The 18,318-nt window shown below is 36.2% G+C and overlaps 1 protein-coding gene across 5 annotated transcripts in view; it reads left to right on the forward strand.

Annotated features, from left to right (window-relative positions):
- The window catches only part of RPS6KA3 (ribosomal protein S6 kinase A3), a 116,257-nt gene that overhangs the window by 30,116 nt on the left and 67,823 nt on the right, over positions 1 to 18,318 (forward strand). For all 5 annotated transcript variants that reach the window (XM_037986399.2, XM_007991257.3, XM_007991258.3 and 2 more), the window contains one exon: positions 1,849 to 1,905. In XM_037986399.2, the coding sequence (XP_037842327.1) occupies positions 1,864 to 1,905 (42 nt within the window). In that variant the 5' untranslated portion in view covers positions 1,849 to 1,863. The remainder of the gene's footprint in view (positions 1 to 1,848; positions 1,906 to 18,318) is intronic.

An 18,318-nucleotide genomic window follows, 5' to 3' on the forward strand; every position in this document is an offset into this window, starting at 1 on the left:
TACATAGGCATTCCCTAATCTAGGAACATCTTCTATGAGTGGTGAAAATGAAAAGTACCCTTTGTATAAGGTCAACAGACCTTCTATAGGGGCTATGTTTTATTAACTTTTATCTCCAGCTCAGTGCCTAGAACATAGCTTGAATGAAATGAGATGAATGAATGGATGGATGGTAATAGGGATGAGAAGAACAAAGAGGGGAGTTCATATTTAGAGCAGCTGCCTCATGTGAAGTATGAGGTGATAGGTGGGCTGCCTTTTATTTCCCAGGTGATAATGCTCCAAAGGTGGTTAGCTTAGATCCTTGTATACTTGTTGAATTAATAATCATGGCTACTCCTTTTTCCAGTGAGGGAATGAGAGAAGAAACTATGTGTTCCTGACTTCTGTTTTTGTGGTTTTTAAAAATTACACAAATAATACATATTCATTGTAGACACATTAGAATATTCAAATAAGCAAAAATAAACAATTTAAATTGTCTAAAATTCTACCACCCAGAGATAACCACTGTTAACATTTTGGTGTATATCCTTCCAGAGTTTTTCCCCATAAAAATATATACATTGAAATATGTATATATTTATTTAAAATGGGATCATTACAATCCATATCATTTTGTAAACTGCTTTTTCACTTATTACATGTGACTGTCTTTCTATGTCAATGAATTTATATCTTTATCATCATTTTAATGACTACATAGTATTCCATTTTAAGGGTGTACCATAATATATTTAACTAGTTCTCTATTGTTAGGAATTTAGGTTTTCAATTTGAAGTTCTTTTTGGAATAAAAGTTATGGTGAGCATTCTTGTATGTACATCTTTGTACACTTGTCCACTTTTTTTTAAAAAAAAGAAGTAGAATCGATGAGACATTTCAAAATTTTATGTGTGGTATTTTGGTTTTTTTAAAATACAGACTCAGATTGCCTTCCTGAAAGGTTGTGCTGATTCACACTTTTCTCCAGCAGTATGTCCAGAGTGCTCTCTCCCCCATACCCTCGTTAACACTGAGTGGTTTTTTGTTTTTGTTTTTGTTTTGTAAATCATTACCAATTTGAAAGGCAAAAGGTGTCTTTGGGTTAAATGCATTTCTTTGATGAGTACTAAGGCTGAACTCTTTTTTCCCTTATTGCTCATTTCTGTTGAGGTTCATCGTTTTTTCTTACAGGTTTGTAAAACAAAGCTCTTTATGTATTGAGGATACCATCCCTTTGTTATATGTTGCCTTTTTTTTGTAATCAGTTTGTCTTTTATCTTTTTTTGTGTCTGGCAGAAGTTTTAAACTTATAGATTCAAATGTCGCTTTTTTCTTTATGATTTCAACCCTCCTTACCCCATGAGTATTGTTCACCTATATTCTAATAGTTGTGTAATTTTATTTTTTCACATCTAAATGTTTAATCCATCTGGAATTTATTTTGATGTAGAGATTGGGCTTAATTTTCTCTGAAGTAATTAATCAGTTCCCTTGATTAATTATGAATGGAGTTGGAATTTAGAATGTGTTTTGCTATACACTGTTGTAAATAATGTTTGGTGAGGCTTAAATGAGACCATTTTTAATGCATTTAACTATTAAACTCAAGGGCTCACGTGGAAAGGTAATAATCATTTATTATATTTTTCCATGAAAAAATGTTTTTATAGTTTCAAATAATTAACTTTTGAAGCACATCCTGTTGCAAATTTAGCAACTGCATACTCATATGGTGGTTCTACTTCATTAGAGCCCTTTAGGGGTGAAAATCTTCCTCAGTTTTTGTTGTTGTCTGCCTTCATTTAACTTTAACTGATGTGAGGTCTGTTTTGGTAACTTTCTGCTTGCTGTGCTTTTCACAGAATGGACAACAAATTATGGATGAACCTATGGGAGAGGAGGAGATTAACCCACAAACTGTAAGTAAAATATTCTGTCACAAAGGGTATAGATAAATGAAATACTGTAAAATTATTCTCATTTTTCAACTGAACAGAGTAATCATTTTACAGTATAAGAAACTTCTCGATCCTTTCACATTAACTTTACCAGACTACATTATTGAGTATGCCAGGGACCTCTCTAAAAACTGTACAATAAGAGTGATTTTAAGAGAATGATAAAACAGATTGCTTTATATTGTTGAAAGTTTTTCATTAGTGCCTAAAGCTTATGTTTTTTTGTTTCTTGGGGATTTTTTGAGATGGAGTTTTGCTCTTGTCACCCAGGCTGGAGTGCAGTGGTGCTATCTCAGCTCACTGCAACCTCAGCCTTCCGGGCTCACAGGATTCTTCTGTCTCAGCCTCCTGAGTAGCTGGAATTACAGGCGCCCGCCACTACACCTGGCTAATTTTTGAATTTTTGTAATTTTAGTAGAGATGGGGTTTCACCAAGTTGGCCAGGCTGGTCTCGAACTCCTGACCTCAGGTGATCTGCCCACCTTAGCCTCCCAAAGTGCTGTGATTACAGGTGTGAGCCACTGCACCTGGCCTAAAGCTTATGTTTTTAAATAACCAAATTGACCGTAAATTTGTTAAAGACAAAAATATAAAGGTCATACTTTACAGATATGTTTAACATAGAAAGTGGACATTCACCATTTCCTCATCTGTTTTTTTGTTGTTGTTCACTCCTGAATCCCCAGTAACTAAACCAATGTACCTGGCACATAATGGACACTCATTAAATGTTACATAAATGAATTAATAAATTGTTCCCTACTACCACACACAGAATAACCATTGTCAACAGCTAAGTTATAGTCTTGATATTTTGTACATAAGGTAATTATTATTTATGTTTACAAAATACATATTCTGCAACTTGTTCTTTTTACTTAACATGTCTTGAACATCTTTGTATGACAATACATACAGAACTACCTCTTCTTTGTTTTTTTGTTTTGAGGGGGTTTTTGAGACAAGGTCTCTCTCCCTGTCACCCAGGCTAGAGTGCAGTGGTAGAGTCATGACTCACTGTAACCTCAAACTCCTGGGCTCAAGCAACCCTCCCACCTCAGCCTTCTTAGTAGCTAGGACTACAGGCACATGCCACCACGCCCAGCTAATTTTTTTTTTTAATGGTTTTTTTTTTTTTTTTTTTTTTTTACAGATGGGGTCTTGCTATATTGCCCAGGCTGGTCTTGAACTCCTGGCCTCAGGCAATCCTCCCACCTCAGCCTCCCAAAGCATTGGGATTACAAGTGTTAGCCGCCATGCCCAGCCAGCCAGATCTACCTCTTTTTAAAGTGGTTACACAGTTACAGTATTCTATTTATGAATATCCTATATTTAATGTAATAGTCCCCTATTTATTGTTGTGAATTTGTGTTTCAGTAGGATATAGTCTTAGAAAAGGATGTTCTGAAACCAAGGGTATAAACATTTAAATCTCAATAGACATTTATCAAATTTTCCTTCAGAATTTCAGTATATGAGAATACCTGTTTGAGTATTGCCTACTCAACACTAGGTATTATCAGAAAATATTTTTAATTTGAGTGACTCTAGAAAAATAATACTTTCCCTTTTTTTTCTTTTTCTTTTTTTGAGACAGAGTCTCGCTCTGCTGCTCAGGCTGGAGTGCAGTGGTATGATCTCAGCTCACTGCAACTTCCGACTCCCAGGTTCAAGCCATTCTCCTGCCTCAGCCTCCCGAGTAGCTGGGATTACAGGCAACCGCCACCACGCCTGACTAATTTTTGCAATTTTAGTAGAGATGGGTTGCACAATGTTGGCCAAGCTGGCCTCGAACTCCTGACCTCAAGTGATCCACCCATCTTGGCCTCCCAAAGTGCTGGGATTACAGGCGTGAGCCACCATGCTTGGCTGACTTTCCCATTTTAATTTGCATCTCATTTGATTACTAGTGAGATTGAGTATCCATACATTATTGGCCTTTGTTATTTTATGTTTTGCTCAGTTTTATTTGGAGTTACTTGTTGTCTCCTTATTGGTCTGTACAATCTCTGTATATATTCTGGATATTAACTCCATGTCTATTATATATCTTGTAATATGTTTTTTTAAACATTGATTATGTGTTTTTAATTGTAGTATATACAGAAGTTTTTTTTTGTTTTTTGTTTTGTTTTATTTTGTTTTTTTGAGAAGGAGTCTTGCTCTGTTGTCCAGGCTGGAGTGCAGTGGCATTACCTCAGCTCACTGCAACCTCTGCCTCCCGGGTTCAAGCAATTCTTCTGCCTCAGCCTCCTGAGTAGCTGGGATTACAGGCGCGCACCACCACACCTGGCTAATTTTTGTATTTGTGGTAGAGATGGGGCTTCACCACATTGGTCAAGGTCACATCCTGACCTTGTGATCCGCTTGCCTCAGCCTCCCAAAGTGCTGGGATTACAGGTGTGAGCCACTGCACCCGGCCAGAAGTTTTCATTTTTAAATGGTCACATCTGGCTTCTGGGTTTCATGCTTTGGTTAGAAAATCCTTCCTACACTAAGGTTATAAAAATAATCCTTTTACATTTTGATCTTTTATCGTTTTTTGGTGTTTTTTGTTTTGTTTTACATTTAGATCTGTGATCCACTTGGAATTTAGTACCTGGTATGAAGTAGAAATCTAACTTTTCTTTCCAGATAAATAGCCTGTTGTCCTAACCTCTATTTATTGAATAAATAAAATCTATTCTTTCCTACTCATTTGAGATACCTCTTTTATCACGTATAAAATTGCATTATACTCCTTGTATCAGTTTCCTGCTTTGCCATAACAAATTACCACAAACTGGGTGGTTTAAAACAATAAATGGCTCTTGGGGAGGTTCCTTCCTTGCCTATTCCAGCTGCTGGTGTTTGCCAGCAGTCCTTGGCATTCCATGGCTTGTAGATACATCATTCTACTTTCTGCCTCGGGCATCAGATGATCTCCCTGTTCGTGTCTGTGTCCAAATTTCCCTCTTCTCATAAGAGCACTAGTCATTGGATTGGGACCATCCCACTCCAATATGACTTCATCTTAATTACAGCTGCAAAGACGCTGGTTTCAAATAAGGTCACATTCACCGTTACTGGGGATTACTTGAACATACCTATTTGGAGGGCACAATTCAACCCACAACGCCCCTGAATATTTTGACTTTACATACTTTTTCAATTACTGTCATTTTATTATATGTTTTTGTTAATGTGGTAAAGCAAACCTTCCCACCTTTTTACTTTTGTAAAAAGTCTTATATGTAGTCTTATAAATATAGTCCTACATTTAATCTTCCAGATAAACTTTACAATCAGTTCATCAAGTACTTCTGAAAAATTTATTGGGATTTTTATGAGAATTGCCTTAAATGTACAGATTAACATGAAAAATTACTTTAACAATATTGAGTCTTCACATTCAGGAACATTCATTTTTTCTGATTTTCTTTTACATTCTTTATCAAAATTTTATGGTTTCTTGGCTGGGCGTGGGGGCTTATGCCTGTAATCCCAGCACTTTAGGAGGCTGAGGCAAGAGGTTTGCTTGAACCCAGGAGTTCGAGACCACCCTGGGCAGCATAGCAAGTCCCTGTCTCTACTACAAATTTAAAAATAAGCCAAGCATGGTGTCATGTGCTGTGGTCCCAGCTACTTGGGAGGCTGAGGTAGAGAATCATTTGAACCCAGAAGTGTAAGGCTAAGGCTGCAGTGAGCTATGATCATGCCACTGCACTCCAGCCTGGGCAACAGAGTGAGACCCTGTCTGAAAAAAAAAAGTTATAGTTTTTTACATATAGTTCTTGTACTTGTTTTTACAAGTTTATTAAGGTAAGTTATGGGTATTTTATAGTTTTATAGTCTTTGTTATGTAGAAAGTGGGATTTTTTTTTTCTGGTATGTTTTCCATCTGGTTATTGCATATATATATTTAAAATGTTAGGTGTTTCTGTATGTTTTTAGCATCTTAGGAGTGTTAACTTTTCAGAAATCAAACAAATTGTCATGAACATTGTGTCAGTTGTGGAAGAATAAGATCAGTTTAACCTTCTGCTTAAAACACCTCCATAGTTTTATGGTTCCTTTAAACAAAAGCCCAACCTCCATAACATGACCTACCAGGCCCTGCATAATAAGGCTTTGCATACTTCTCTCCACATCCTCTCTAGCCGCACACCTCTACTCTCACTGAAAGTCCAGTCACTCAAATGTATCAGCTTCTCTTTTGCTTACGGACTTTCAAAGGCAATGTTCCTTGTCTCAGAATTCTTTTCCCCTACCGCCATCCCCACTACTTAATTTCTGGTCATCTTTGTTTAGATATCATTTCAACTGAGATGTCTTCCCAATACAACTACCACTTCCACTTTCACCTTGGGTTAAGTGTTTTTCCTTTTTGCTGCCACAGGAGCCTATGCATACCCTAAATGGCAACACTATACCAGATTCCATTGCTTATTTGCTTGGTCTGTATTACCTACTAAACTGTGAGTTGAATGAGGCAGTGACCAAGTCTGACTTATTCCTTGTTTTATGTCTGTGCCTAGTACCCAGTTGGTGTTCAGTAAGTATTTGTAGATTAAAGGGATGAATGGATTAAGTTTTAGCTAGCGTAGGGACCCAGGCATGGGGCCTAGTGCCCAGAGCTTCCTTCAGATTCCTACCCTCTCCAAAACCATTTGAGGCAGTTTACTTCATTTATCTATAGTATATATATTTACATGTAAGCGAATGTAAAAACAATCAGAAGGAAAACCTCCAAATTTTTTTATTCTCTGTAGTCTAAAAGCATTTTCCATTGTGATGTTATATGGTTTGTACTTTCTCCTACTCATGGCTTTAGTAGCATTTACATCTGCAAGAACCTGCATTCTAGAGACAGGTCAGAAAGATGGAGGACTAAGATACTACCTGCAATGCATATGAGGCTGTTGAGCAGATCATTCCAGATTATACAAATTAGGCTTAGGTGTCAGATCAAAGCCTGGTATTTAATATTTATTACATGATATTAAATCCAAAAGATTGTCAAAATATTTATTAACCTTATAATTTAAAATTGTATTTAATTAGAAGTTTTCCTTTTGTCAACTAATAATTTACATAGGGAATGTTGAGATGTTGTATTATCTATTTGATGTGTTACAAATTACTCCAAACTTAGTGGCTTAGAACTACACACATTTATTATCTCCCAGTTTCTGTGGACCAGCAATTTGGGCAGAGCTTAGCCACATCTTTTGGTTCAGAGGCTCTCTCAGACTTGAAATTAAGCTGTGGTCCAGGGGTAGAGTTTCATCTGAAACTTGACGACAGAAGGATCTGCTTCTAAGCTCACATGGTTGCTGGCCCAGATTCCTGGTCCACCAAAACTGTGAGATAATAAATGTATGTATGGAGGTCATCAGCTGGTAGGCTTTCTTGCAGGTTCATTGGCCCCTTTTCCGTGGGCTAGAATGCAGAATGTAATGATAAGCCACTTTTGACTAGGACAGGACAGTAGAGAAGATGGATAATATGAGAAGAAATCTGGGTCCCTTAATACCTAATGATCTAGTGACACCTCTTCACCCAAAAGTATGCTCTTAACCTATGGACTGCTCTGTGAGAGGAAAAAAAAAAAAAAGGCACTTACTTTGTTTGAGTTGTCACATTTGGGGATCTTTTTCTTACAGTAGCTTAGTCCATATTCTAACTGCATCTAGTCATTCATTAACAAAGTAGTTCATGAATGTCTATTAGGTGCCAAGTACTCTGCTACATTCGTTGTTACAGAAGCATATAAGGGAAACTTGCAGTTTTAAAAATGGCAAAATAAAGTTGTTTTTGTCCTCTTCTCCTCTGGGAAATTACCAACCAAAACAACAAGGAGAATAAGAAATCAGAATTTTGGTCTTTGAAATCAGAAGATATCTGTAACTTCAACCACAAGATATAAATATGAAAAGCAGATAGAAGAGTGGTAACAAGATGAAATTAATGGAGCATAAGTGATTTTAGAGGAATATCCTAATGGTGAGCAAGTCTTATTCAAGGCCCCCAGAGCCTCAGAAGAGCTCAAAAATGGGGCCACCAGGTACTGTGGAACGTGGATGTATGGCATGGGGCTGAAAACAGAGATTGGTTGAATATTGATATAAAGAGTTTCTAGATCCTCTCTCCTCTGGAGACAGAAGGTATTTCACAGAGAAAACCAGAGAAGCTATACACTTGGGCACCTTGGACACAGGAAGAAGTAGGGTAAGGCACTGGGCTGGAAACAGGGAGGTGAAGTGAAAACCTATTACTGAATGGTGACCTGGTCCCATTCCAACCACTAGGACCATATCCTCCAGGAAGGAGGATGGGCGTTGTGACTGAAGAAATGTAAGATACTGTCCTTTGGGAGACTTTTAGTGTAAAGGCTGCCTAGTTGGCCAGTTAACCTATAAGAAAGCCTCCCCAGTTGACAAGCCACATAACTGCCAGGCCACTTCTTAGTGCCTCACTCTCAAATATTTATGGAAAGCCAAATATCACCAGTTATGTGAGGAAGTCTTCCAGTATAAAATAATGAGATCTTGGAGGAACAAACAATGCAGGGAAAAAGCAAGTTTAATTAGTGTCCTCTGAGTGTTGAGACAAAATTGATTCCCTAAGAAAAAGTAAATTGCCATAAAAAAGAAATCATAAAAGAAGAAACTCTTAGAAGTTAAAAATACAATAGGAATGTTTTGCATTTTAGTAGAACATTTACAAGCTAAAATTGAGGAAAACTCTCAAAAAGTAGAACAATAAGAGGTAGAAAGTAGGAAAGAAAAAGAAAGAAGAGCAATCTGACGTCTAACTAATAGGAATTCCAGAAAGTAACAATAGAGGAAATGAAGGGGAAGAAAGCAGGAAAGAAATACCGTAAGAAACATATTTTTTGTTTTTTACATTTTAATATCTCTGAAATCAGAATGGTTGTTATAATTCATAGTGTGACATATATTAATTGACAGCATCTTTTCTTTCATAATGGTATAGTGATAATCATGCTTTTAGATTAAGTGGAATACTAAAATACCAAATTAAAAAAAAAAAACCAGTTTTCCAAAATGAGGACCATGAGTCTCCAGATTACAACATCCCTCTGAAAGCCTATTAATGAGAGAAATTTTAAAAAGCCCTACTCTCAAGAAGGGTCATCTCTGAAATATCGAAACACTAGGGATAAAGGGAAAACCCTAAGCTTTTAGAGATTTTTTAAATCCTATATAAAAGATTGGATAGAAGAATATTAGACTTTTCAGCATTGGAAGTTAGAAAACAAGGAGCAATGCCTTTAAAATGCTTAGTGAAAATGGTTTTCAGCCAAGATATTTTCAGATATGAACCTATTTTAGGAAGTTGCTGGAAAATGGGCTCTGCCAACACTAGGGGGTTATTAACTAAGTAAGAGAGACATGGGATTCGGCAAACAAAAGATCCAGTACTGCAAGCATGATGAAAGTTTTTTCCCATTATGATGATTAAAGGAAACTTCAGAAGACTAGTTCATGCAGGAAGCTTAGAGAGTACTCAGTCCGGATTGAAGTAGACGGATAATTTCAAGAATGCTGCCTCCAGGAATAGGATTGGGGGAAGAGGTGGGGGAATAGAAGTGATGAATCTAAATAGGCTTGAGTATTGAAAATTCACTTGAGAGGCTGTTGCAGAGTAGGAAGAATTTGAAATAGGTACAAAGAAAATAAAAGCAAATTTAAAAAAGCAACTGCAAACTTAAGGGAAAAATAAAAATTGCGCACAAGAGATGTAACTAAAGTATATTCTTTACCTAGGCAGTGAGCAGTGTTTACATAGTCATAATAATTGTAAAGACTAAATATTGGTTTAACCAAAATCTGTGATATGAGTGCCGAGTCATCTGTAATAGGATGTCTAAAGGTACTATCTGAAATTGATGAATCAAGAGAAAGTATTATAAGATTATTATTTATCATATAAAAGCAAATACCAGAGGGAACAATGAAAAGAACTGAAAGGGTACCAAGAGCATAGAGTACTGCTGCTTTCTCATTACAAGCCTTGAAATACTTTTTGACACTTTAGCCTTTGATAAAAATTTAAGTGAAATTTAAAAAGTAGTTGTAACTGGTGTGATCAGGCAAAAATTCACAGAAGGCATGAAATTTAACCTGAGTCTTCAAAAATAGGTACAGGATTTTTGAGAAGTAAATGTCAACATTTGGGTAAATGCACTTTTATGGGAAAATGGTGTAAACAAAAGTCAAAGGGAGGAAAAGTGAGATGTGTTGGAGATAGCTAAATCAGTTTTACTAAAAGGATGGTCATAAAGGACAGCCCGATTTCTCCTGAATGTTAAATACCGTCACTCAGACCTTCTTAGTGTATGGAGTTAATCCTGTGATGTCTCTTGAACATATCCCCTAGGTTTCTATTTGTGATAGAGCCATTCTGTTCTGGCTGGATTTTTCTGTTCTTCACACACTTAATCTCTTCTCTTGCCCTTTGTTCTTTGCCCTGCTGTCTGCCTGTCTCCCATATCTTAGATCTACTTCTTATGTATGTATGTATGTATGTATGTATGTATGTATTTATTTTGGAAACAGGGTCTCACTCTGTCACTGAGGCTGGAGTGCAGTGGCTCACTGCAACCTCCGCCTCCCAGGTTCGAGCAATTCTCCTGCCTCAGCCTCCCAAGTAGCTAGGATCACAGGCACATGCCACCACACTCAGCTAATTTTTGTATTTTAGAGAATGGGGTTTTACTGTGTTGATCAGGCTGGTCTCGAACTCCTGACCTCAAGTGATCCACCTGCCTCAGCCTCCCAAAGTGCTGGGATTACAAGCATGAGCCACTCTACTTGGCCCTACTTCTTTTCCATCTTCTGCCATTTTAATGCTCTTATCCTTTCTTCTGGCTCTCTAAAGTTTCAACCCTTTCCTGTCTTTATTTAACTGAAGTAAAAACTTTTACTTCACACAAAGCTGCCTTAAAACTTGCATTTGAGCATCCAAAATGATCCTTAACAGCCATGTTAACAGCACACCATTGCACACCTATTACAGTCATCATGGTTCAAACACAGAGAAGCCCCAGCAGAGTAGACAGTAGGCAGTGAATTACTCACTCAACACAGGAAAATACAATAGAGTGCTCATTGGCAGGGAAAATTTGTACCATGGTATATTAATAACACTTATTGACTGATTATGTATTGTCTGCCGTTCTAACTCTCATTGGTTGAGAGTGTATTTGAGCACTCAGAGCTTGAGGGAAAATAGTAGATTTAAGTATATGCCACTTAGGAAAATATTTCTGAGATAAATAGCAGTATAATTAGCACTGCATGGTGGAATTAAATAGAGTGTGTGTACACCAGGAAAATTTCCAAGCACAAGCAAAGGTTTCCTTTTGCTACATTTTTGGCTCTCTTTCAGGGCTATTTTTTCACTTCCTAGTGTCCTGTTCCTCCACCCCTAAGAGCTTAAAACAAACAAACAAACAAAAAAAAAACGCCCTTTTTTATCATGGCTTGCCTGCCTCGTATGATGCCTCTGACCCAAAATTGCTTCTCTTCTGTTCTGGTGTATTCATCACAATACCCATTCCTTCAGTTTCAGTGATTTCATCCATATTTTGTAAGAAAGCAAAGTGACTTAATTATGTTCAAGTATGAATGGTTGGTTGGTTGAGTCAACCTGAAATACTGGCATATGGAAAGTTGTAACCCCTTTACCTAAATGAATATTTTACTATTTTAGACAAGGATGACTAAGTAAAAAGAACTTAAGGCTAAGCAAGAAAAAGAAATGTGTGGACAGGGAGAGAAGCAATACCACCTAGGGCATTTTGTGACTTAACTGCAAAATTCGGGACCTGGGGCTATGGTACTGCTGCCTCTCACCCTCTCTTCATGCCCACAGGAGATTCTGTGAGTGAAACATAGCATGCTTTCCATTTAGACAGGACTTTGAAAGTGCTCTAGGAAATCCTGCTCAGTGCTCTAGGAAGTCACTACCATTTGTTTCAAGTTGATCATCTTCATGAAACTTGTTTCCCATCTCTGGTTTAAAACCGTAAGCTCTTTCCACTTTATAACACTGTCTGTTGATGGATGTGTGCTTAAAAAAATTAACTGTCCTGCATTTAGATGGAAATCCTTATAAATTAAATCTTTTAGTGTCTGAGAAAAGGAATGATCCACACACAAAAATATATCCAGTGGAATCAATTAAGAACATGTTAATTTTAAGTTTTTATCATATGGGTCAATTTTTTTTTTCAACAGGGTTCACTCATCATGGGGTCATGAGGGTGGTTAATAATTGGGTTTAATCATGGTTGGGGTTTTGCCAGACAAGTTAGTTATGTATGGTGTAGAAAAGTTTTCAGGAGCTCTGCCACGGTCCCCACACTCAACCCTCTTCCTTTAGGGTCTGATGAAAAGGTTTAGCACCTCCTGTTTTTTAACCTAAGTCAGCCACCAACCATTCATGTGCACTCTCCTTCCCCACACCAAATTACCTGGTTATGCTTCCACCAACATCATGACCATTTCCACATCCAAACTATAAGAACTTGGGCAGCAGATTATTTAACTTCTCTTTAAGCCTTAGTCTGTTCATCCAGTGTGGATAATAGTTCCCACCTCATTGGTGAGCATCAGCTGAGATAATTTCATGTAAAGCATAGTGCCTAGAATATAGTAGTATCTTAAACGTTATTGTTATACTTGAAAGAAAACTTTATTAACAAATAAGAGAACTCAAAGCAACTAAGGACTCAGTGAAGGAAACTAGAAAAAAAGAACTACAAAGTAAACCTATAAAAAGCAAGAGGAAGGAATTAAATATAATTTCAAAAATCAGCGAATTAGAAAACAAGGGAAAACACACAAAAGCAAATCCACAACATTAGGAAAGCAAAACAGGATATAAGCACAGATAGGAAGGAGATTAAAACATCATAACAACCCAAATATTTACAGATAAAATGATATAATGTCTGAGATTTGCTTCAAAATAATTAACTACAGGAGTTGGGGAAGTGAGCATATGAAACAAGATTGGCTATGAGCTGAAAATTATTAAACTTAGGTGATGAGCACATGAAGGCTGTACTATTCTGTCTGCTTTTGCATCTGGTTGAAATTTTCCTTAGGTTTAATTTCAAAAACTTAATAGAATACTAACTGTAACAGTATACTAATATGAAAGTTGGTGAAATGTATGGTGTTTTAGGAACATCTAAATTTGGGAAGGGAGAGAGAAACAGTATACCAATAGCCTTGGGAGAAGTTGAAATCATAAAAAATTAGCACTACCACACTTTCTGTCCCTGATTATAGTGCCAAGCTCAGTGATTTCTTAAGAGAAAAATCTTCGAAACTTTCAAGAAATAGATCACTCTGTGGTCTTTAAGTTGTCCCAAAACATAGGAAAAAATCTGCCTTGCCTTCTAGTTTGTTTTATAGAATTAGCATAGCCCCAAAAATGAGATAGCGTAGAAAAGGAAACCATGTGCCAATTTAATTCATGAATATAAATGCAAAAATCCTAAATATTTACAAATTAAGTATAGAATTATATTAAAACAATGGATTTTTTCCTGGAAATACAAGCATAGGTCAATATTAAGAAATGTATTTGTCTAAGTTATCAGTAAATTAAAGGAGGAAAAATTAAGTGACAGTATTAATAGATAAAAAGACATTACACAAAACTTAACACTCATTCCTCTTTTAGTAAAGACTTTATATATCTAAGACCAAATATTCACGTTATGTCTGGATGAATTAGTGAGTATGTCTCCAAGTCAGGATCAAGGTAGCATTTACTACTGCTTACTTTAAGCTCTGTAGACTATGGGAAGTTTGGAGTTTGTTCTGTGATGGGAAGCCATTGAAGAATTTGAGGTAGGGGCATAAATTAGTCTGATTTCTGTTTTAAGATGATTCTGGCTGCTGTGAAGATAAAGGATTGCACAGGGAAAATTTAGAAGCAGAGAAACCAGTTTTATGGCAATAGATGATAGTTTGTACTGGGAATGGCAGAGGAAATAGAAATAGACAGATTTGAGGTTTATTTTTGAGATAAAATTAGAATTTGTTGAGGGATTAAATATGAAAGGAAGGAAATTAGATAAGAAAGGAAAGGCCAAAAAGGACTCATAGGTTTTTGAGAAAGGTAATAATGTCATTGCCTAAAATGAGGAAGGTTCGTTTCCCATTACACTTGAAATAAAATACAAACCCAAATTTCTTGGGTCTAAGGCCTCACTTAATATGGCCCTAAGCTACCTCTTCATTTCCTTCCCCTTTCCTTGATGTTCATCGCATTCTAGCCACTGTGGCCTTTCCTTCGTGTGTTGAATTCATTAAGCTCATTCCTATCTCTGTGCTTTGGCATTTGCTGTTCATTCTGTTTGAGGACTCTACCCCATGAGTCAGCAAACTTTGTGTATAATGGGCCAGATAGTAAATAAATATCTTAAACTTTGTAGGCCATATGATCTCTCTTGCAAATACTCAACTCAGCGGTAGCCATTGTAGGGCAAACACAGTTGAAGATAATATTTAAACAGAGATGGACATGGGCAGATTTGGCCCTTAGGCTGGCCAGGCCTGGCTATAGTTTGCCCCTGCCCAAGGTCTTGATGTGGTTCCCTCCTTATTATTCAGGTTCTTCCTGGAGGACAACGTGCCAAATAAGAGGATCAAAAACCTTAATGCCGCATACTCTTGAATATACAGTTCTACTTCTAGAAATTATTTCTAAATGTGAATGTGTACAAATGATGGGACAGCACCATGGTGTAGATCAAAGACCCAACAACAGGAGATTTGTATAATCGAATTTTCAACAGTTATTAATAATGCATTGAGAAATAGAGAACAGGGGTCAGCAAACTACACTCATGGGCCTGTCACCTGTTTCTGTAAAAGATGTTTTATTGGAACACAGCCTTACCCATTCGTTTTCTCACTGCACTGACAGAGTTGACAGAAACCGTATGTCCTGCAAAGCTGAAAACATTTACTATCTGTCCCTTTACAGAAAAAGTGATACTATGTGTAGTATGGTTCATATATGTGCATAGAAAAGACTGGAAAGAAAATCACCAAAATAGTGATTTTTAAAATTTTTTCCCTTTTTGTTTATTATGTAAGTTTTCAATAATGGGCATCCATTATTTTTATAATAGTTACTTTTTAAATAATAAGGTAAATGATTAAATCAATAAAATGTTTAAAACAAAAATTTAGTAAGATAAATTTTAAGAAATTTTAAAGTTAGAGATGGAAAAAAAGAACAGTATCTAGTTTCATGTGCACAACCACACAAGTAGCATCCATTTCAGATTTCAGCATATGATACTTATTAAGGAAGCCATTTATTTGAGGTCTTATGTGTGATATTTGGTATTAATCTCAAGATTAATCTGGGCAATGGGATGTGCTTAAACAGTAATAAATACCATAAGAGATGTACTAAAGGACTTTAAGAGCTCACATTCTGGTTAGGAGATAGATAACACCTGAATAAAGCAGTTGCTCATTGATGAATTGTAATATGATTATAAGGAATTCCAATCACATCAGCTAGTCTTTTAACTTTGTTTATGGTGCCTTTTGATATAAAGACCTTTTAAACTTTTATAATCAAATCTGTATTAATACTTTCCCTTATGGTATCTGCATTCTCCAAACAGGTAGCCATATATCCTAACATCTCCCTCTGATGTACAGTGCCACATTCTTTTCTGTCACTCTATTTGTGTTTTATAGTAGTACCACACTGTTTTAATTAAGGTATCATTTCAACTTGGAGACTTATTTCAGATTTTGGTGTCTGAAATATTGCTTCATTTCTTAGTGCTAATTATTAAAAAGCATAACACAGCAAAATGTGAATTATTAACCTGAGCACTAGTAGTAATTAAAGCCAATTTTCACTAATCCTTTACGTTTAAAAAAGGGTATTTGGTTGCTCGTGTTTAAAAATATTACTTGAATAAAGTCAGTGACTGCTACTTACAGAGATATCCTACTTCATTAGTTGTGCAGTAAACATGATGCTTTTTCCTGACATAGTCTCAAGAGCCACCTCATGTTCAGACTGCCATTCTGTGTTAGGTGGTTGTCCTTGCCTTGCTGCCCTTCTGGAGTGTTGTAAGGAGTCTTAAGTAATTCCTTTTGGGAGATGGGAGAGTTCCTAAGTGCCTGCCTTGCTGAAAAACTGAAGCATGCGTTTTTAAACAAGAGGAGTGCACAATTTTCCAGGCAGAATTAAAAGTTCTATCTTAGATATTTATTTGGGTCCCTGTTGCTGCTAATGTATTTGGTTATATAAGATAATTTTTTAAATTGAGCAAGGTTTTTTTTTTTTAGTTACTCTTCAACTTCCATTAGGTCATTTATAGAACATTTTCATAAAAATTTGATAGAGGACGAAGAGTCCTGGCTTTTCTTGTAGGATCGGTAGCACATAATGGGCTCTCTAATGTTTGCTCAGTAAGTGGGTACTAAACTGAACTCCCATTATAGATAGCTCTATCACCAAATATGGGCCTACCTTGACCACAGTTTCTTTATCCAGAAAGTGAGCCGACTATTCTTGGTACTTTCTAGAGTGTCTTCAGGTTTTGAAAATTCCATGATTTTATTAAATTCTTACAGGCTGTGTAGATTAACCCTTGAGGTTTTTGTTGGTTCCACATAGATTAAATGTTCATTAAGTAGAGCATTATCCCACAACTCTTGAAGCTGCTGTTCTTTGGTTGTTTTAAATGCCACTATTACAGTGATTATGTTCTGAATGTTGGCATACTTGTCATTTTCCAAAGCAAAAATACCTTAGAAAAATTTCTATAAGGTATTACAGTATGAAATGAAATGGAGTGAGGGATTATATGGTAGCTTGACCCCTCCTTCTTTTCCAAGATGGCTTCTTAAGTGTTCCATTTTGCTAATAACCCAAGGATTGGACTTCTTTTTTTTTTTAACTTATATTTTATCAACTAGGAATGTGAGTTTTAACTATGGGCCTTTAAGTCTTGAATCTGGTTGATAATTAATGCTTATGACTAACATAAATTCAAAAGTAATTTACTTTCATTTAAGACAGGTCGCATTTGTCCTTACATCACAATTTTAAAAGTTTCTTGCCTGTGGTCTTCATTTTCTACCTGTAGTTATGAAACTCTTCCTCATTGACAGGGAACACCCATGACATGCCTGTGTATAACCTTAAAATTGTCTTGAGACCACGGCTTGAGTGTGTGTGTAAACACACTGCAAAGGGTCAAATTCCACTTGTGCATCAGTTTAGCAACTTTTAGTAGTGGCAACTAGTTTCAGTTGTTTTAAAGGGTCATATAGTTAAGAAATTCTGGCATTTCTCAGGATTCTAAAATAATGTTTGTTTCACTGGTTGTGAAAATTCTCCGGATTGCTGGGAACTAGGAGAAAAGAACATTTCAACAGGATTTGGCTATCAGCAAATCTGTTTTGGTTTCCTGTTCTGGCCTCCCTACCTATCCAGCTACATTAGTGCCCCTGTCGGCAGGTTTCTTCTTTCTTTTACCACAGGAAAATTGTCCGGCCTCTTTTTCTAGCATTTTCAGGACCCGCCTGACAGGAAATTTTCTAATTGCCGGAACAGCTGGTAGGAGAAAACTTTGCAGGGGCTTGGCCTTCCCTTTCTAACTTAAGTTTTACCGTCAGAAATTCTTTTATCACCATCATGGTTTCGTAGCCATGTTTAAATTTTTGTCTTTTCGTGTTCGCTCTATACAGGTAAGCTCTATTCACCTTCTTTTAAAGAATAAAATGTTTTAGTTGGAGCTAACTATAATTATAGTAATTATTTTATATGTTCTTTAAAGCAGCTTTTCAAAATTCAAAACCAGTTTTGATAGAACGTTTAAAGGATAATATCTCTGTTTACTAAAAGTAAGCCAGTTATGTATATTATACATTTCAACTCTGTATATTTTGTCAACTTACTTTCATATTGGGTTTTTTTTTTGTTTGTTTGTTTGTTTGTTTTTTTAGTGCTAGAGTAATTTTTATCTTGCTAGTGTTTGTAATTTTTTATAGTAAAACAAATGACTGTAATTCTCAAAATTAAACCAGGCATAAACAGAATTGCAAATTTGCTAATATTTAGGAGATTACTATAATGAAAACAACTTTAGTGGGTAGGAGAGTATGTTATTTTAAGCAGTCAATAACTTAAAATCACATTTTGGTGGAAATTGGTTCCTGTAAAAACATGGAAGTTTTTAAGCAACTCCATATTTAAATAACTTTAAGCAAGTAATTTTATCTGATTTAGAGTAGGAACAATTTTCAAAGAATTATTCTGTTAAAATGGGCTTAGTGGATGTTAATTTGCAATATATTTAATCTACAA

Source organism: Chlorocebus sabaeus, chromosome X (genome assembly GCF_047675955.1).
Source record: "Chlorocebus sabaeus isolate Y175 chromosome X, mChlSab1.0.hap1, whole genome shotgun sequence".
Lineage (NCBI taxonomy): Eukaryota > Metazoa > Chordata > Mammalia > Primates > Cercopithecidae > Chlorocebus > Chlorocebus sabaeus.